Source organism: Lepidochelys kempii, chromosome 2 (genome assembly GCF_965140285.1).
Source record: "Lepidochelys kempii isolate rLepKem1 chromosome 2, rLepKem1.hap1, whole genome shotgun sequence".
Classification (NCBI taxonomy): Eukaryota; Metazoa; Chordata; order Testudines; family Cheloniidae; genus Lepidochelys; species Lepidochelys kempii.
This window is the reverse complement of record NC_136381.1, coordinates 192,606,896-192,627,787: the sequence shown is the minus strand read 5'-3', so window position 1 is coordinate 192,627,787 and position 20,892 is coordinate 192,606,896. Positions and strand designations below refer to the sequence as shown.

The 20,892-nt window shown below is 40.1% G+C and overlaps 2 protein-coding genes across 3 annotated transcripts in view; one reads left to right on the top strand and one right to left on the bottom strand.

Annotated features, from left to right (window-relative positions):
• The window catches only part of COL6A6 (collagen type VI alpha 6 chain), a 110,004-nt gene extending 92,753 nt beyond the window's left edge, over window positions 1-17,251 (top strand). The window contains exons 35-38 of the mRNA XM_073333281.2: window positions 4,159-4,830; window positions 12,611-12,707; window positions 13,412-13,632; window positions 15,274-17,251. Of these exons, the coding sequence (XP_073189382.2) occupies window positions 4,159-4,830; window positions 12,611-12,707; window positions 13,412-13,631 (989 nt within the window). The 3' untranslated portion in view covers window position 13,632; window positions 15,274-17,251. The remainder of the gene's footprint in view (window positions 1-4,158; window positions 4,831-12,610; window positions 12,708-13,411; window positions 13,633-15,273) is intronic.
• A 482-nt stretch (window positions 17,252-17,733) lies between these two features.
• Window positions 17,734-20,892, bottom strand: part of PIK3R4 (phosphoinositide-3-kinase regulatory subunit 4) — a 39,055-nt gene continuing 35,896 nt past the window's right edge. For both annotated transcript variants that reach the window (XM_078851737.1, XM_073333250.2), the window contains exons 18-20: window positions 20,298-20,386; window positions 19,530-19,638; window positions 17,734-18,350 (exon numbers count right to left, since the gene is read on the bottom strand). In XM_078851737.1, coding sequence (XP_078707863.1) covers window positions 18,180-18,350; window positions 19,530-19,638; window positions 20,298-20,386 — 369 coding nt within the window. In that variant the 3' untranslated portion in view covers window positions 17,734-18,179. The remainder of the gene's footprint in view (window positions 18,351-19,529; window positions 19,639-20,297; window positions 20,387-20,892) is intronic.

Here is a 20,892-nt window from a genome sequence, read left to right as displayed (position 1 = left end):
AACTTCCTAGCTGTCAGAGTTGTTAAGCACTGGAATAAATTGCCTAGGGAGGTTGTGGAATCTCCATCATTGGGGATTTTTAAGAGCAGGTTGGACAAACACCTGTCAGGGATGGTCTACTGGTCCTGCCTTGAGTGTAGGGGACTGAACTAGATGACCTCTCGAGGTCCCTTGCAGTTTGATGATTCTATGATTATCTCCTGAAAATGTAAACAGACTTGTTTGTCTGAGCAATTGGCTGAAGAAGTAGGACTGAGTGGACTTGTAGGCTCTAAAGTTTTACATTGTTTTGTTTTTGAGTGCAGTTATTTTTTGTACATAATTCTACATTTGTAAGTTTAACTTTCATGATCGAGATTGCACTACAATACTTGTATTAGATGAGTTGAAAAATACTTTTTTTACAGTGCAAATATTTGTAATAAAAAATAAATATAACGTGAGCACTGTACACTTTGTAATCTGTGTTGTAATTGAAATCAATATATTTGAAAATGTAGAAAACATCCAAAAATATTTAAATAAATGGTATTCTATTCTTAACAGAGCAATTAATCACATGATTAATTTTTTTAATCGCTTGACTGCCTAATAAAAATGTTTAAATCCTTCAAATGCTTCATCTGTTGTATTGCTAAACTGCAAAATTACTTTCAGTTTAATAACCTAGTAAATATTTCTGTCCATGTAAGAAGTTCTTCTGCTATTTGGAATCTAGGGTCAATGTCTAGTTTGGTAAATAAAAATAAAATGTAGTTGATTTTAATTTTCCTGTCAACTCAGGTCCGTTAATTTAATTGAAACAAGCAATGTTTCCAGCTTCCAGAGGAAGCATCCAGGCTGGGCAGCTCTTCCAGTGCCCCAGACTGTGTAGTACAACTTCCTCTAGGTCAGAGGTTCCAAAGTAGTGCCCACAGAACTTCAAGGGAAGGGGCCTGCATTGAATTGAAAAGCCTGCAAGCTATGCTGAAAGTTGCCATGTGCTTGGATCCTCACAGAGGGCAATGCATATCCTCCCAGAGGAAGCTCAGGGTGGTTTTGTCCTCAGGAGCTAGAGTACTGCATTGCTGGAGGCCACTTACACCCTTGATCAACTGAGCTCCCTAGCCAGAAGGGCAAGTGTCCAAATTGTACCATCCCTTGGAATCAGGCAGCCTGTCCAGTCAGGCATGGATAGGAAGTGGGCCCATGGCCCTGATTCCTCCTTACCCCTCTCACCACTTTTGGGCTGATTTGCAACTTTGGGGATGCAGGGAGAGAGCAATCCCTGCATTCTCGGAATGCAGCGATCATGATGGGCCCTGGCCCTTGCATAGGATGTTCCCTGTGCCTTCCACAATCTGTGTATTCACATTAGGGCTAAGGATAATCTGGTCCTAGAACGGTCCTTGGAAAAAGTAAAGTGCATGAAATAGCAGAGCATACACACACGACTCAGTGTGACTCGAGCAACACCCCTGCCCTTCATACATAGTATGGTATTTTATAATGCTTTTCTATAATAAATAAAGACGTTGTAGGAGGTGTGTTACAGCAGTTTTCAATGTGCATGTCTTGTCAGTGGAATGACTTACTATTCCATTGGAAAGAAGACAGATTAAGGAGCACGCAGATTTCTTAGTGGTTGGGAATTTGGTATATAATTCTGGAAGAGCATCTTTAAGCCTTTAGGGGTGGTGTGCAGCATCCAGCATGATTGAAATGTGGAAATCTACATAGAACATTGCACCCTGAGTGCTGATTGAAGCACCCAGAGTGCTCATTGGAACACTCAGGGTACGTCTTCACTACCCGCCCATCCAGCAGGTAGTGATCAATCTATCGGGGATCGATTTATCACGTCTCGTCTAGACGCGATAAATCGATCCCTGAATCGACGCCTGTACTCCACCTTGGCAGGAGGAGTAAGCGGAGTCTACGGGGGAGCCACTGTGGTCAACTCGCTGCCGTGAGGACGGCCAGGTAAGTCGAACTAAGGTACTTCAACTTCAGCTAGGCGAATAACGTAGCTGAAGTTGCGTATCTTAGTTCGAACACCCCCCACCTAGTGTAGCCCAGGCCTTAGAGTGGTATTCTTTCAAAAAGAAATTTCTCCTTTTAGTTATTTCTCATTCAATGCCAGTAAATATACATGTTTTCCCAAATAAGAATTCAGTGATAATTGCTAATAGAATACCAATATATATTTGGTCATTGTAACATCTGAACAGTTCCTTACATATTTCTCAGTACTGTGATAAATGTTTTTAGAACATTGTGTTTTAGGGCTATTTATATGTATTGCAAAGTTGCTTCTGGCTCTAAATTTGCATCAAAGTAAATAATGCCACAAATGTCACCAGTCTCCTAAAACAAGTGAATGGGAGGGAATTTTAATGTAATAAGTAGGGCTGTCAAGCGATTAAAAAAATTATTCATGATTAATCGCACCGTTGAACAATAATAGAATACCATTTACTTAAATATTTTTGGATGTTTTCTACATTTTCAAATATATCAATTTCAATTACAACACAGAATACAAAGCTCACTTTATATTAATTTTTTGATTACAAGTATTTGTACTGTAAAAAAGCCCAAAAGAAATAGTATTTTTCAATTCACAAGTACTGTAGTGCAATCTCTTTATCATGAAAGTTGAACTTACAAATGTAGAATTATGTAAAAAAATAACTGCATTCAAAAATAAAACAATGAAAATTTTAGAACCTGCAAGTCCACTCAGTCCTACTTCTTGTTCAGCCAGTTACTCAGACAAACAAGTTTGTTTACATTTGCAGGAGATAATGCTGCCCGCTTCTTGTTTACAATGTCACCTGAAAATGAGAACAAGCGTTATCGTGGTACTGTTGTAGCTGGTGTTGCAAGATATTTACATGCCAGATGCACTAACGATTCATATGTCCCTTCATGCTTCAAACACCATTCCAGGGGACATGCGTCCATGCTGATGATGGGTTCTGCTCGATAACAATCCAAAGCAGTGCAGACCGACACGTGTTCATTTTCATTATCTGAGTCAGATGCCACCAGCAGAAGGCTGATTTTCTTTTTTGATGGTTCAAGTTCTGTAGCTTCCGCATCGGTGTGTTGCTCTTTTAAGACACATGAAAGCATGCTCCATACCTTGTTCCTCTCAGGTTTTGGAAGGCACTTCAGATTCTTAAACCCTGAGTCGAATGCTGTAGCTATCTTTAGTAATCTCACATTAGTACCTTCTTTGTGTTTTGTGAAATCTGCAGTGAAAGTGTTCTTAAAATGAACAACACGTGCTGGGTCATCATCCGAGACTGCTATAATATGAAATATATGGCAGAATGCAGGTAAAACAGAGCAGGAGACATGCAGTTCAGTCACAAATTTAATTAATGCATTGTTTGTTTTTTTTTAATGAGCGTCATCAGCATGGAAGCATGTCCTCTGGAATGGTGGCCAAAGCATGAAGGGACATACGAATGTTTAGCATATCTGGCAGGTAAATACCTTGCCGTGCCAGGTACAAACATGCCATGCAAATGCCTGTTCTCACTTTCTGGTGACATTATAAATAAGAAGAGGGAATCATTCTCTCATGTAAAATAAGAGATTGGCTGAACAAGAAGTAGGACTGTGTGGACTTGTAGGCTCCGAAGTTTTACATTGTTTTTGAGTGCAGTTATGTAACAAAAAAAATCTACATTAACAACAAAGAGATTATACTACAGTACTTGAATCTTTGTAATCAAAAATAATATACACTGATTTCAATTATAACACAATACAATATCTATGAAAATGTAGAAAAACATCCAACATATTTAATAAATTTCAATTGATATTCTACTGTTTAACAGTGTGATTAAAACTGCGATTAATCGTGATTAATTTCTTTAATCGCAATTAATTTTTTTTGTTAATCGCATGAGTTTACTGTGATTACTTGACAGCCCTAGTAATAAGGCTGAATCTTGTGTGGAGAAGATTATTTCAAAGGATCCATCCCTTAGCTTTCTGATTTTAATTATACATAACTTTCACAAAGGTAGAAGACTGTTGTTAATACTTTAAGCTTAGGCTCTTTAATCCTCTCCAGAACTGAGAGCTCAGACGCCGTTTCTCTTGTCACACTTTCAGTTTCTTAAAAAGAGAAGTACAAACTAATTTTTTGTTTATTTTCAGACAAATGTAAACCAGATGAGTTTTGTGAACGCCGCAGATACCGATCACCACCGGCATATGTGGATGCTGCTTTCATTTTGGATAGCTCACAGAAAATGAGTGGTGCCGAATTTGAGAACGTGAAAAACTTCTTGAGCAGAGTACTTGATAACTTTAACATTTCCTCTGAGCCAGAGACTTCTTCCACAGGTGATAGGGTGGCTGTGGTGAGCCATGCTCCTCCAGGTTTCAAACCCCGCCCAGGGAGGAGCCCTGTAAAGAAAGAGTTTGACTTTGTTGCCTACAGCAGTAGACCGTTAATGAAAAGACATATCCGACAATCTGTTCAACAGTTGAATGGAGCAGCTGCTCTTGGCCATGCCATACAGTGGACAATTGATAATGTTTTCTTAACTGCACCCCACTCCAGACAACACAAGGCTATCATTGTTATATCTGCTGGAGAAACAAGTCAGTGGGATAAAGAAATATTAAAGAAGGCATCTCTGAGAGCCAAGTGCCAAGGATATGCTCTGTTTGTAATTTCATTAGGACATGTATATAACGACAAAGAATTGGAAGAGCTGGCTAGTATTCCCCTGGAACATCATTTGGTTCAGCTGGGCAGAGTTCACAAGCCTGAACTTGAATATGTAGTGAGGTTTATGAAACCGTTTGTGCATCTCCTCAGGCGTAAGTTATTATGTTAATGCTGTTTCATTGTTCTTCAGTGAATGTCCAACAACTCATGAAAAAGGTTAGGTTGATAACCTTGGACATTAGTCTTCCATAGATTCACAAATGTGTTTAGCATGGAGACTTCAATGGAAGTTTCCCATTCCAAAGTCCCTCAGTTCTGTCCTCAGTGGATCAACTTAAATACTTAAGGGGTGAAAGAGTGGTTCAATTCCATGCTTGTTCATTCCTAGGGCTGTCTAATAAGACTATCAACACTGGTGATCTCAATAGGTTTTATGATGGGGAAATCTCTCTACTAGGAATTTAACTAAGGCCACCAACCTTATTTCACATAGACCACCTAACAACTGTCAGATGGCAGTGACTTTAGGTCACTTCTAGCTTCTGCCACAGTTTGGACCAGTGATCTAGGCTGAGGGCTTGATATCCTATTATCGGTTCCCTGGGCCTTCCATTTATTCAATAAACAGGAAAAAAACACTGACCTAGTAGTAGATCAACACAGTGATATGTCAGAAGGTTGGTTGTGTTCTTGGATCACTTGACTAAACATCAGAAGAACCTGCAGATGGGGGATGTATTTAGTACAATCTATGCTGCTTACACATCACAGCAGCCCTTGTAGACTCATTGATGGAATGATACTGGAGGAGAATTCAAAGCATAATTGGACAATTATCCTGAAGTCCTTAGCTTAACATAGACAAATTTTGAATTATTTTTAGATCCCTAGGCAAAAGTAAGCCTTTGAGAGAGACTGAATTGCAAGGGTGAGAGAACAAATATACTATAAACTAATCATAGCTTGTAATAGCATTATGGTGTGAATGTGTCTAAACAATGGTGCCTATGCATAAAGAAACAGAAGGTATTTAAACTGAGTTTGTCAATAGGCCTGTTCTCATTCTCTTATTGAACCAGTGAACTATAAGAAATGTTGTAATTAATGTATCAAGATTACTTTTAAAGGTTAAGCATACTAGAGAGTTGCACATTTGTTACTTCTTTAGGCCAAGCACATTACCCACACCAGGAGCATCTTGCATTCCTCCACCCTTCACACAGGATCCCTGTGTACCACCATCCTATTTCAGAAACTCCCTGCAATCCCCCTCCTTCATACCAGGAGCTCTCATGTCAGGGGCTGCATGTGCCCCCATGCCACAGTTCTGATTCTCTCTCTCTCTCTCTCTCTCTCTCTCTGTCTCGTCAGTATTTTAAAACTGAATTGGGAGGATGGGCAGACCTGAGATGGGGGTGGGTGTTATGATAGAAAGCGTTAATGGCAGCCATCAAGTAGTGTTGTACCAATAAAATAAAAACCAGCAGGATCTTATTAAAGGGAAACAGGCAAAATACCACATTTACTGTGAATACAGAAAGAATCATAGTAAGCAGTTAGTTATAGTTGTAACATTCCATTCAATCTCATATTTATTCACACATTCATTCATACAAACACACACACACAGGTTCTGCAAGGTAGTTATCATAGTTACCAGCCTTAGAGTTGCTCATGCCAAGCCACTGGCCAGGTGACCTGGACATGAGGAGGGAGCAGGGCCTTGTCAGATGCTCATCTGATGCTCCTGGAAGTTGGTTTGCAGAATCAGACCCCCAAAGTTCTCACTTTTTAGAGTCTATTTTTACAGGAATTTCTTCCTATGCCAGTCTATGGGAATTGCTTCATCATGCTGTTGCTGAATCAATCAGCAGATGGCACATTCCTGACGGCTCCAAGATGTTATCTTGTTCTTTGGTTCTCCCATTCTTGAGGCTGTTGGGTGGATTCCAGTCTGCCCTCTGGGGGTCCTCTGGTTATTTCCACTTGACGCCTTCTTCAGCTGATGGACACTGGATTCTTAGGCTGGCACCTCCCTGATCATTCAGTTATTATCCACACCAAGCATCCATCCACATACATCCTCTATCTCTATTTTAATCATAATTGTTAATACAACAAAAGGGCGGGGAGTCTCTGGGTGCTGTTTCTGTTGTTACAGAGTATTGCTTTGAGTCTCTCTCTCTGTGCGAATTGCTTTGAGAACAGACTCTGTCTTAGAATGTACTAACGCAATTAGCAGCTTGCAAGTTTCACACATAGAGGGAGAGAAACAGTACCAAAAACCAAGAGACCTCTTAATTAGTAATACCCTGGAATTTAAACTCTGGGGAATCAAACTCATTTGTGATTTTAATACAGAACTTCTTTAATATGATCCAACATAATCCCCCTTTTGACACTAAGATTTATAATCGTCAGCGTCACTTTCTATGTAGCCTATTCAAGAGAAAGTACTGTGAGGCAATTTGAGTTTGTGATTCCAATTCATGCCACATACATGATCCTAGTGATGTATCTTTACTACAAGGTTCTGGGGCAACAGGCAAGGTGAGGCACACCCACTTTTGAGGAGTCCATTCGGTACAACCTCTAGTGTCCAATAGCTTCCCTCCCTCCCCAGCTCACTGGCTCAAGGTCCAGGGTAGCCAAAAGGATCCCATGTGTAATATGGGGAGTGGGTTAACCTTCAATACCTTTGCCTCCAGGGACTGTTGGTGTGCAATTTTGACAACAATTTCTCCCATTAACAAGTCTGGTTTACAATAGTGGAAACATATTGCATCCATTCATATTGATAAGTGTCAAACAATGATCTCTTTCTTTTTTAACAAATGCATCAAACCCTTAATATTTCCCAAAATGACCCAGAACATTTTGTGTTCCAAAGTAGCTAGTGCAAGTATCTGCATTTCAGTGCATCCCATAGCTATGCCTGTGTAGTTTCCTATTTCTAATATTTTTTTTTTCTTATGGATAAGCCATGTGGTAGTATTAAGCCATTACTAAAGATTCCATTGGCCTTTTAGGTTACCCAGACCAATTTGGACCAAGTCTACTTTGGCATGTACTTGTTTTTGTATCAGGCTGTCCTGTAGCTGGGACAGAAAGCTTAATTTATTTTTAAGTTCCTGCAGGTCTTCAGTATTTTTTTTTTTAAACACACAACAGTGCTAGCAACAACACAAAACACAAGACAAAACATAGAACACAGAACACAATTTCTATTGTGACAGTAGATTCGTGGTATTGGGTTGCTTTTCAGCTGGCAGCTTTTCCTGATTTTCTGAAAGACAAAAAGAACATGTTTCTACCCCTTTTGGGGTGGCAGATTATTGCTTAAAATATTTCTTTTACAAATACCCTTGCTGATTGCAGGCAAAACAGAGAAATTGCCCCCATATTTTCCTGTTTTTGTTCTATAGGCAGGCCAGGTTTCAAAGGCTTTTATCTTTTAAGGGTTATGGGGAAATTATCCCACTGTTTAGTCATTAAATCCCTGAGTTTTCCTTCTTATACAGCAGACCAAGTTTATAATGTTTTTCCTGCTGTGTTAAGCTTTAAGTTTTATTTACAGGTAATAACTGAGAAGCATCATTACCATACGACCTTAAAGGATTTTTCCAAAAATCATACACACTATACGTTGTTACAGGGATACTTATTATCATTACATTTATTAAAATTATCTTGTTATCCCATGCCTTTTATTTAGACAATTTGTTTGCTGACCAGGTATGTCCTTTATCTGCAGCTCCTTTGTGCTGCTAGTTCTTTCCTTCCTTTATCATTTAGGTAATTTGCATTTTCACAGAAACTTCCTGCTTTTGGATTTAAAGCCATCAGCAGCTCAGAGACTCTATCTTAAAAGGGACACAATCAACTTTCACCAGAGTTTTGATTACTTTTAACTTCTGCTTCCAAAACACACAGCAATCTGAAAAAGAAAACCCAACCTACTGTGGCTCCCTTTGGAGTGCTCCCTAATAGCATTTTAATTAAGTAGCATGGTATGTTTGCATTTCTTTTGCCCCTTCTACAATATACCCTGCACATGTTCTGGGGCAAATGCACATTCCTTCCATAGTTTAACTTCTATAACATTATCCAGATCCATTTTTACATAAGGTGTCACTATTTCTTTTTTTGCTTACAGAATTTTCATGTACCTTTATCAAAGTGACAGTCTGACTACTCAGAGCCATTTTAAGACTCAGTGTTTCTAACATTGCTTCTTTTTGTTTTGTGCACCTCACCCCTGCTGTTGCTTCAGAGAGGCACTGTCTTTTTTAATTTTTTTTTACTACAACTCTCATCTGCTATTTTGTTACAAAAACAAACAAACAAACAAAAAGAATCCAAATTTTTTTTTTATATATTCTCCTGATTTTGACTGCCCTGCTGCAGCCACAACTTAAAAACATTTTAAATTTTGTAAAGCATTGAGTTACCTTTTAAGGGTTAAATGCCAAATCCCAAAGCCAAACAACACTAATTACCTGTGTCTAGCAAAAAGGTCTGTCAGTTTTGCAACTTTGAATTAAAGAGTCAAATGGATTTTTAGTGGCATTAACAAAAACAAAACTAACTGGTCCTTAGAACTTTACATATTTACACACACACAGACAGATACATACACATTTTCTTTTCCTTAACATCCCTTCCACACTGCTCTGTTTTTTACATCTTACATTCCCTTTATACATTTGAGGCAGTTAAGTTCCAATAGAACCCTCTTATGTTCTTTTAGCAAATTTGACTAAATTGTCCAGTCAAATGATTTTAATCAGATAGTTTATTTTTGCCTGGCTAATTTACAGACATTCCTTTGGAAAAGGGCCCATTTTTCTTTCAGAATGGCTGCAAAGAAACCAAGAATGCTCTAACACTTTTCCTTTTTAACATTTTTGGTTAAAAGTTGTTTGGGTGAAATACAAAGTTTAACTGCTTAATTCCCTCCAGCCTCTGCAGAGTTAACTTTTTTTTTTTACTCTCTTTTCTCTTTGTAATTATGCCTGGGGGTGCCGTACATAGGACCTTCTCCCCCTTTACCTGCCTCCCTCCAGCCTCTGCAGAGTTAACTTTTTCACTCTTTTTGTATTCCTGGAGTGCCTCTTTCACTATTTTCAGCTGGCTTTGGATATGTGTAGCCAGCACCTTCCAATTGTCTGCTCCCTTTTCCATTTGTGCCTTTTCCTCTTTACATGAAGACAAGCGGAGGGAAGAATCCTTACATGCCTCCCACAACAACCAAATTGCTGCTGCATCTCTTTTGGCAGCACTAGAAGGTTTGTATATGAGGATATACTGAGCCAATCTATCCTCTAGGTCCGAAATAGTGCAGACATCAGCTAGGGCTTGTTTAGTCCAAGGACTGTGCCCAAATTTTTGAAGGATTTGTTTAAAAGGTGTAATTTCTTTAACAAAAGGTGAGGTTGGAGTTCCTTCTGACTCCATTCCTCCCTCTAGTACTGGCTTACCCTGTTTTCTTTTAAACATCTTAACATGGATATTTCAATCTCTTTGTCACTGCTGGTATTACTTAGCAAGTGACACAGCCTAGATTCTGAAATCATAGCTTAATCTATGCGTTTTTCCCCTGCTACCTTCCCGGAGGCCAGCAGGTCCCCTGCTACCTTCCCAGAGGCCAGCAGGTCCAGATAACCTATTTCTCCCTGCTACCTTCTTGGAGGCCAGCAGGTCTGGTTAACCTGTTCTTCCCTGCTACCTTCTCGGAGGTCAGCAGGTCCCCTGCTACCTTCCCGGAGGCCAGCAGGTCTAGTTTAATCTGTTTTCCCTGCTACCTTCTCGGAGGCCAGCAGGTCTGCTTTAATCTGTTTTCCCTATTACCTTCTCGGAGGCCAGCAGGTCCCCTGCTACCTTCTCAGAGGCCAGCAGGTCTGGTTTAATCTGTTTTTCCTGCTACCTTCTCGGAGGCCAGCAGGTCTGGTTTAATCTGTTTTTCCTGCTACCTTCTCGGAGGCCAGCAGGTCCCCTGCTACCTTCTCGGAGGCCAGCAGGTCTGGTTAACTTGTTTCTCCCTGCTACCTTCTCGGAGGCCAGCAGGTCCGGTTAACCTGTTCTTCCCTGCTACCTTCTCGGAGGTCAGCAGGTCCCCTGCTACCTTCCCGGAGGCCAGCAGGTCTAGTTTAATCTGTTTTCCCTGCTACCTTCTCGAAGGCCAGCAGGTCCCCTGCTACCTTCTCGGAGGCCAGCAGGTCTGGTTTAATCTGTTTTTCCTGCTACCTTCTCGGAGGCCAGCAGGTCTGGTTAACCTAATAGAAATGCCTAGCTCACTAGAGCTGGCGGTGTGCACACCAATATTTACAATAACTGAGGTTTTTTACCAATATTCCCCCTTTCGCAATTCTCCACCAAAATGTTGTACCAATAAAATAAAAACCAGCAGGATCTTATTAAAGGGAAAAAGGCAAAATACCACATTTACTGTGAATACAGAAAGAATCATAGTAAGCAGTTAGTTATAGTTATAACATTCCATTCAATCTCATATTTATTCACACATTCATTCATACAAACACACACACACAGGTTCTGCAAGGTAGTTATCATAGTTACCAGCCTTAGAGTTGCTCATGCCAAGCCACTGGCCAGGTGACCTGGACATGAGGAGGGAGCAGGGCCTTGTCAGATGCTCATCTGATGCTCCTGGAAGTTGGTTTGCAGAATCAGACCCCCAAAGTTCTCACTTTTTAGAGTCTATTTTTACAGGAATTTCTTGCTATGCCAGTCTATGGGAATTGCTTCATCATGCTGTTGCTGAATCAATCAGCAGATAGCACATTTCTGACGGCTCCAAGATGTTATCTTGTTCTTTGGTTCTCCCATTCTTGAGGCTGTTGGGTGGATTCCAGTCTGCCCTCTGGGGGTCCTCTGGTTATTTCCACTTGACGCCTTCTTCAGCTGATGGACACTGGATTCTTAGGCTGGCACCTCCCTGATCATTCAGTTATTATCCACACCAAGCATCCATCCACATGCATCCTCTATCTCTATTTTAATCACAATTGTTAATACAACAAAAGGGCGGGGAGTCTCTGGGTGCTGTTTCTGTTGTTAGAGTATTGCTTTGAGTCTCTCTCTCTGTGAATTGCTTTGAGAACAGACTCTGTCTTAGAATGTACTAACACAATTAGCAGCTTGCAAGTTTCACGCACGGAGGGAGAGAAACAGTACCAAAAACCAAGAGACCTCTTAATTAGTAATACCCTGGAATTTAAACTCTGGGGAATCAAACTCATTTGTGATTTTAATACAGAACTTCTTTAATATGATCCAACAGTAGTTCTTTGATTTGTAGACAATTACAGAGATGCTTGAAGCTTCTAGGTCTACAATCAGATGCCAGGGGCTATGTGTCATTCCCCTCCCCCCTTCTGATTTTCACCAAAATCAATAGAATTCTTCCCACTGATGCCTAGATAAATCCATGGAGGATAGGTCCATCAATGGCTATTAGCCAGGATGGATAGGGATGGTGTCCCGAGGCTCTGCTTGCCAGAGGCTGGGAGTGGTTGGCAGGGAATGGATCACTTGGTGATTGTCTGCTCTGTTCATTCCCTCTGGGGCACCTGGCATTGGCCACTGTCAGAAGACAGGATATTGGGCTAGATGGACCTTTTGTCTGATCCACTATGGCCGTTCTTACGTCTCGACCATTCCCTGAGATTTTGGAATCGCTTGGCTGTGACATCCAAAAGTTATTGTGTTACATCAAACAGAAATACCATCAAGCTGAGAATAAGCCCTTGCAAGCTCTGACAGTAATTTGTCTTACTGCTTTCAGTATTTAGTACAACCATGCTGGGTGAATGAAGATACGTGGGGGCAGAAGAGGAAAAATTGAGTGAAAACTGTTTCAAATTGCATTGAGTTGGTACATTTTGTTACTATGTCTTGTTTTCTTGACAGGTGCAATCAACAAATATCCACCAGTACAGCTCAGGAGAAGTTGTACCAGAGCTGCCTCTCAGAAACCAGAATATGCACGAAGGGGCCAAGAACATGTGTGAGTCCAGACACTTATTTTATGATGACTTGTTATATATGGGCAAATTGATGAGAGCACCTAGTTCTCCTGGGTAGGGATTCCTACCAAAGGTCCTGAACCTGCAAACGCTCACAGATGTGCTTCACTTTATGCATGTGAGTAGTTGTGCTGGGCAGTAATTTCATGTTCTGCCATCAAAATTATCAGTCATTTAAAAAAAATTGAAAACTACAGAATTGTAACAAAGATTTTAAAACTTATCATTAAAACGAGATACAAAATTCTCCTCCTGCCTGATTGCTGTTTGTCCTGCAGAGCTCATTTGTGCAAAGCACTACCACATATGGTTTCAGCTCTTAGGGCTTGTCCACCTGAACATTTAGTTTGCAGCAGGCTGTGGTGTAAATCTGACTTTCACTAGCCTGCTGCAGCACACTAACAGTTCCTTAGTGTGCTTTCAGCTACTCCCTAAGTGCACTTGTGCATAACAGCAGGGTCTACACAGATACCTACTGCAGGACAGGGTAGATTCATACCCCAGCTTGCTACAAATCGTGAAGACGAGCCCTTATTGAAATCTGAATACCTCTGTTCCTGGGAGGTTGAGTTAAGACTGGAACATAAGGGAAAGGGCAGACATTGAAATAGAGGAAGTTAGCAAATACCAGCTATTTTTGAGTCCTCCTGCCAGGGCAAAATGTTTCCTGTTCTTTTATTCCCAGAGCTATCATAGATGACAGTTGGTCAGGAGGTGATGCCATAGCTGATGCTGAATATGCTGTTTCTGGGCATGCAACACTAATGTTCCAGGATGACAAAAGCGATGGTTCTCTAAACACCAACAGTTTTGCCAGCAGTACACATCAGTCCATGGTAACTACAGACATAATGGAGAATGCTGCCAAAACAAACGGAAGGAAAGATAACGTGAGTTATGTCTGAGGTAAGGAAAGGAAGGAGGATGTCTGCATAAACCTCACGGAACCCTATGGATGACTTCGCACCTCCTTAGACAATTCAGCTGAGGGAAAGGAGCCAAATATACCAGCTCTTCTCTGTCGCCTCCTCCTCTTCCTGCCATCAAACTAACCTCTTTTCTGCCCTCTGTAGACTCACTGAGTCTGCACCAGCATGACAGGAAGAGGACCCCTACACAAGCAGGCAGAATTTCCTGTTGCCACTCGCTTTCTCCGTCAGGTAGCCTCAAAGCACAGAGCTGTTTCATGGCTTCAGGCCCATTCTAAGCTAACTTCAGCTACACATGATCCTCTTAGTCGCCCTCCTGTGGCTCTTTCCCAACATGAGCCTCTTATGTGGCTCACCCATGGCCTCCAATTACCCCAAGCCCCGATATTCTCACTGAAACAAGCACCCTCCTTAAAATCTTAAGACCTGGTCCATCTGAACTGTTTTGATTAATATTAATCACGATCGTGTTCAAATAATACAAAGCAAGAATTCCTAGGCTCCTGTATTATAAACCCAACGAGGATTTTGGTTGGATCTGCAGCCACTACAGAGTTTATCGGTCATCAGCACATTCTGTTCTCAGAATGCTGTGAAGAGAGCTGCATATAAAGGCTCATGGATAAATATTATGGCAGTTAGAAGAAGTGGAAATAAAAATATTCTTGTAAAATATCTAGCAAATTGAAAAGCAAATGGCTAGCATTCACTACTGCTTTCAAGCTCCCTTAACTACAGTGCTTAGCACTTACACAGCACGTTTCATCTGCGGGTCTAAAATGCTCTACAGGAGCAAAGACTGTGATCTCCTATTAATGGATGGGGAAACAGAAGCCCACAGAGGTTAAGGCTCACATTTTCTAAGTTGGCTGCCTGAATTTAAGCACCTAAATAAGTGACCTAATTTTCAGAGGTACTACACATCCACCGCTCTGAGTGATGTGTTTCTGAAATATTTTTGTTTCCTTTATGGCCCTTGCATAGCTTTTGAAAATAGCTGTAGAGATTTCCCTGGAATGCAGTGTCAGGTACAGTTGTGATGGGGATTGAATGGATGCACATTTGCAACTGCGTCTCTACTATGCAGCACACGTGCATCAGCTTTCTCTGCTCTTATTAGTTTTAGATGCTCTTTTGCTGTGTAGTGCTTATTCACATCCTCAGACATCTCCCCTATCCCCATGATGGATCTAGTCTATTGGTTTTGTTCTCAGAGGTGGAAAGCCTACCCATAATTCCACACTTCTGGCAACTGCAGAAGCAGCATATGTCATTTGGGGGGATTGGGCTCAGTCTGAGGGAGAAGTGAGGGCACTAACAGAGCCACTGCATCGGGCCATCTTGCCGCTCCTCCTGGCTGAGGCAAGACTGGCTCCATCAGCTGGCTCAAGATTTGTTCCCATCCTGGCCTTCTGGAGAGGCACCACAGCACGTGCTCAGGCTGTGGCAAGAGGCCAAGAGTTGGCCATCAGTCCCTGGTTTGAAAAGATACTCTACCTTAATACAATGCTTAGGGGGGGAAAAGAAAAGCAATGGTATTGAAAACAAGTCTTTTTTCAGTCCTCTGTATGGACAGTCTCATCCTAAAGAAAGGGCACTTTGGGTTTTTGTTTTATAGATGGCTGGAACCAAAGCGTTTTAAACAATGAAATGGTTAAATATGGCACTGGGCTGAAGAAACTAACTGCTGCATGGTTCTGACCTGTAAAAATTCCCATCTCTGCCTCCTACAATGGTTTATTGGTGGAAATCATGGAAGAAATGTGGACATGATCTGTCAGATACAGAATCATTTTATTCCTTGAAAAATGGACAAGAGTGTATGTTAAACTTGAATATATCTATCCATATGCACGTAGGGTCTGCTCCTGTATAGGACTGAATGTGCTCAACTCCCAATCACTTGAGTGGAAGGTGAGGGCACTTGAAAATTAACAGGGTCAGGCCCTTGAGGAACTGTCTAGTCTCCAGGTCAGTTGTGCTTTGTTGGAGTTGGCTGGCAAGAATTGAGGCATGAACGTGTGTAACACTCTCCTCTTTCAATGCAGTGCAAATTCTTCTCAGTGAAACTTTATTTTCCATACTCCTTTTACAGGTGTAAGTTGCATTTTGTAAAGATAGGAAGAAGGCTTATTAGTCACTGCTGTGCTTTTCCAGGTAGAGTAACTGTGCAATTGGTGACTGAATTACTTCCTTTAGACCAAGGGGCACTCTAAAAGAACAGTGCTCTTTAACATGGAGCATCTAGTCTGCCTTAAAACAAAACAAAAAAAACCAAGGTCATAAGCATAGGGCTTGTAAAAAAAAATACTTCCCCATGTAAGTTTTTTCCATCAGAAAATGTCAATTCCATGGAATGTCTCTATTCCATCATAAGTTTTGATGGAAACCAAGCAGAGTGGCTGCTGATGGTCCTTTTACAGGTGTTAAGTTGCTAAATGAAATTTAGTTTCATATGCCACAATATACCAAGTTTCAGACTGATGTGATGTCAAATAGTCACCAAAAACATTGCAACATCCAGGTTTGTTGTACATTTACAAAGCTTCATTTCAGTGTTAGTACACAGACATCTAAAAATAGACAGCATACATATACAGTAGCTCATTGCATTTTAACTGGGACGTTAAGTACTTTAAGCAGGTAGTGAGCCCATCAAACTATCCTTCCCATATTACTCAAGCATTGCTAGTTACTCTTGGAGTAAACTCTTGAACCTAGAATTATGTTGTGCCAATTGTGGAAGAGAAGAGATATTGGTTAAATGTATTTTTTTCTGTGTATCTTATTCCAAAAAGGAAAATTTTAAAATTTAAACAAAACTACTCAAATCCCTGGGGATATACGCTACTGGCTTTAGTGGGATCAGGCTTTGAATAGCCGTGCACTCCAAGGAATAAAAGTCCCATTTCTCAAACTCTTATGACCAGGCATAGGTGACTCTTCACAGTAATAAGCATGCCTGATAGTCATTGTTCAAAGCTACAGATCCCAAATTCTTTGCAATTTAGACCAGTTTTTGGTCCAGAGATTAGCATAAAAAATATTTTACATTCTTCTGACTTAAGACTACACCTGAGAATTACCTTTTTTAGGAAAAAGAGGTACTGCTGAGTGAGTGAGTGTGCAAAAAACAGTACTTTGACATTAGGAATTGAAGAGAGATTTGCTGAAACTGTCACTGTTGTCTGGCAACACAAATCTGTTAGTGGTGAGCCAAAATTCAGATCCTCATGTCCCTCCAACTAGCACTGCTGAAGTCAACAAGACTTCTCATAAGAGTATGAAACACAATTTGGGGCTACAGTACAAAATACTATGCATTATTTCTAGGAGTCACATGCACATATTGCATTGTTTACAGAGTTCAGATCTGGTTAGTGGTTTCACCCTTCTAGTTTTAAAGTTGCCATGCTCGGGTTTTTTTTTTTTCAAAAAATATATCTGTTACCTCTAATTGGTGAAAGACATTTAAAAACTGTATGGGGACAGTTTGTAAAATGTACCTTCTGTCACTATGGTGGCATTATACTGAGCTTTAATGCATGTTATGCAACATGTCATGGTACCAATTAAACTATCTACCTGAAACTTCAGATGGTGTCTTTGTTTCATGTGATCATAATAGCTAAAAATAATACTCAGTGCTATTCCCATCAAGCCTTCTGTGTTAAGAATAAGACACGATGCAGTGATCATGATGGGAAATTCTTGTTCCTTTACAAGTCATTACTTACATACAAGAGACTAAATTGCTTGCTCATGATGTACCTAAAAACTTCGTGCTGCCTGGATATAACAATCGTATCTGTTTTGTACAAGAAAAAGTGTATAATGGAATAAGAAAACATTATGCATCACTCATTCTGTGGCTTATGCATTCATTTACAGCGGGGGGGAAGGTAGCAAGAAGTGCTTAAATATTTTTTTCCCTGCACAATACCATTGGGCTTTCAGTCCTCTTTTATATAACATGCTCAAATAAATGACATTTGCCTGCAAGCAGAAGCCTGGCAGGTTTCAAGGTTCAACACACCATAGACGTAAAGAGACACTAGATATTGCAGACAAACTACTGTACAAGTAAGCTCAAATGGAGTTTATTCTCTAACTGTATATTTATCAGAGTATACATGGACATTAGTGCAACAAATTCTTTCACTCTTCTTCCAGATCCAACGTAAAAAAAGTCAGACTTCATAAATACTGTTTATGTAGGAGTCAGCAGCTTTCATTATGTTTATAATCTGCAACATGAGATTTCATAAACTATTTTCTCATAGGTTCCTGAAGAATAGTATGGTTACCACAAGGCTAAATACAATTTCTTCATAAACAGCTTCTGCTTGTTACTTTCAGAAAGTGCTACAGAAACCAAGCAGCTGTAATATGATAACTCAAAGGGCCTTTAAACAAGCTTTAATAACCATAGTGATTGATGTATGGTCACCTTCGTATTCTTCAAAATCAGTATAGTACTATTCTTTGTTACAAATATTTACATACTATATACTAGTGCAACTTTTACTTCCATACTTTAACAATTCCATCTCTTGATGCAGTTACTATAAACCCTTGAGTAGTCTGGAAAGTAGCAATATCTGTGATGATATCATGGTGTCCAACTGGTAGAGACTCTGGTCCGCGACGAGGGGTCTCATCTGTGGGGCCCATCTTCTGCTTGTTTTGAATTTCCTGTTTGAGAGTAGAAGTATTAAAATAAAACAAGTATGCAAAATTACATACATTTAAAAGATGATGTTTCATTACTCTGGCAAAGTAGAAAGACTATTAAAAAAATCAACATAAGTTGTCTTTTGCCAGAAGTTCTCCTCCTATTACTGAAGAGGGTCGGGGTAAGAGCCCTCTTCATTCACCATCTAGCTTCTTGATTCTGCACTGAAGTCATAATTCTGTACTAGTGATTAGGGAAACACTGGTGTGCCAAACTCATTACACCTTCAGTAAAGGAAAAGCTACAAAGAGAAAATGTATGCTTAGTTGTCCTCATGGAAAAATCCTAGTTCAGATCTGTTCATTTAAACATTCTAGATGTAGCAGGGATATCATTTATGTTTAACTTTATAGAAAGGATATATTCAAAATCTACAGATTTTTATAGTAATCTCTAGAGAATTCAACCAGTTTTGTCCTAATTGTATAGGACTTTTCCATAAGGGAAAATTCTCTCAAAATTGGCATACAGGGATGAAATTCTATTTAAAAAAAAAAAAAAACCTTGGCAACTGATTTTACATATTAAGGAAATATGTAAAAATGCCTCCTTAGAAGAAGATTCTAAAATAGCATTTATTCAATTAAATAATCAATACAAAACATTACAATGCCATATTTAAATTAGTAAAGCTGCAAGTACCAAAGGTCACTTTGAGGGACACAATCGCAGCAGAATTCTGAAATGAAAACATTCTTGTACTTTTCTGATATGGTTTAAGTTGTGCTCCATTTATTTGTTCCTTATGGCATAATTAAAGTGTACTTACAGCATTGCATAAATAACTAATACAGTACTCAACTTCTAACTGCAGGACAAATTCCACACTAACTGGGTAACAGCCGGCAGTGGAAATGCCTCAGTGACGGGCAAGCCAAAATATTAAATTGTTAAATCACTGAGTTTCAGGATCACAAAAGTCATCCCAAGATATCAGGCTTCCCCCACTGAATACTATCTGGTGGTATTGTTTGTCAAAAGCAAGTTCTGCCTCTAAAATGTAACTCACTGACTGAAATCCTCGATCCAGAGAAGAGGTAAGGCACAGGTGCTAGCAACGAGAGCATCCCTACCATCATACTGGTGTAACTTGAACTCTGGCCTGGACAGGCAATAAAAACAAAAACCAAACAGGATACCTGAACCACCTCTGTGCCTTCAATTATCTTCCTGTAGTAGGATACAGATGGGCAAGTAGCACTTCCTGCAACAATGTACGATCTCTCAGGATAAGCCATTTCCCAAAACCTAAGAGAGGAAAAAACAAAAAAAACCAAAACACACACAACCCAAAAAACAAACATACATACATGATAAATGCTTAATGCTGCTTAAACCTCACTACGATTGTGTAAGAGCCTTCTTGCCCTTAAGGTAAAATTCAGTTAGCCCAGACTTTACAGAAACATTGAATGGAAGATTTCAGAGTAGCAGCCGTGTTAGTCTGTATCCGTAAAAAGAGAAGGAGGACTTGTGGCACCTTTAGTCTCTAAGGTGCCACAAGTCCTCCTTTTCTTTTTATTGAAGGGAAGAGTTATAGGTTATAAATATGGAAAATCAAAGTTAACATCACATTTACTCACAAGGCATCACTAACTGCTGCTTCCAGCATAGCATATCAAGCACTTTACAAAAGGTGGGTATTATTTCAGTTTTGCAGACGGGAAAAGTGAGATGCGGGAAGTTAAAAACCCTGGCCTGATATAACAGGCAGCAGCAATGAGGAATAGAACAGAGAGCACAGCTCTCTTGACTGTGGAAAAAGCGAACATTCAATTTCACAAACTTCTAAGCTTGTACTGTGAGGGGGTGGGTTAGTAGTAATAGGTTTACTATTTGCAGATTGGTTCATTAAAGATGTGATGGGTTTTAAAAAAATCTAAAGAGATTCCTCAGACTATTTTTACCTTATTTTCATGTCTGAACCTGCAGTCAGTAAAATGGGATTTCCATCTGCAGGACTACAGTATATTCCATGAACACTGTGAGGCGAAGGCTAATGGGGGAAAATGCAAACATGTTACTATCTCCAAAAACATTTTTGTACTAAATTACTAATTTATGTTGCCATGCTTCACAAAACAAGACCGGCATCAAATCATAGAATATCAGGGTTGGCAGGGACCTCAGGAGGCCATCTAGTCCAACCCCGTGCTCAAAGCAGGACCAATCCCCAACTAAATCATCCCAGCCAGGGCTTTGTCAAGCCTGACCTTAAAAACTTCTAAGGAAGGAGATTCCACCACCTCCCTAAGTAACGCATTCCAGTGTTTCACCACCCTCCTAGTGAAAAAGTTTTTCCTAATATCCAACCTAAACTTCCCCCACTGCAACTTGAGACCATTACTTCTTGTTCTGTCATCTGCTATCACTGAGAACAGTCTAGATCCATCCTTTTTGGAACCCACTTTCAGGTAGTTGAAAGCAGCTATCAAATCCCCCCTCATTCTTCTCCTCTGCAGATTAAACAACCCCAGTTCCCTCAGCCTCTCCTCATAAGTC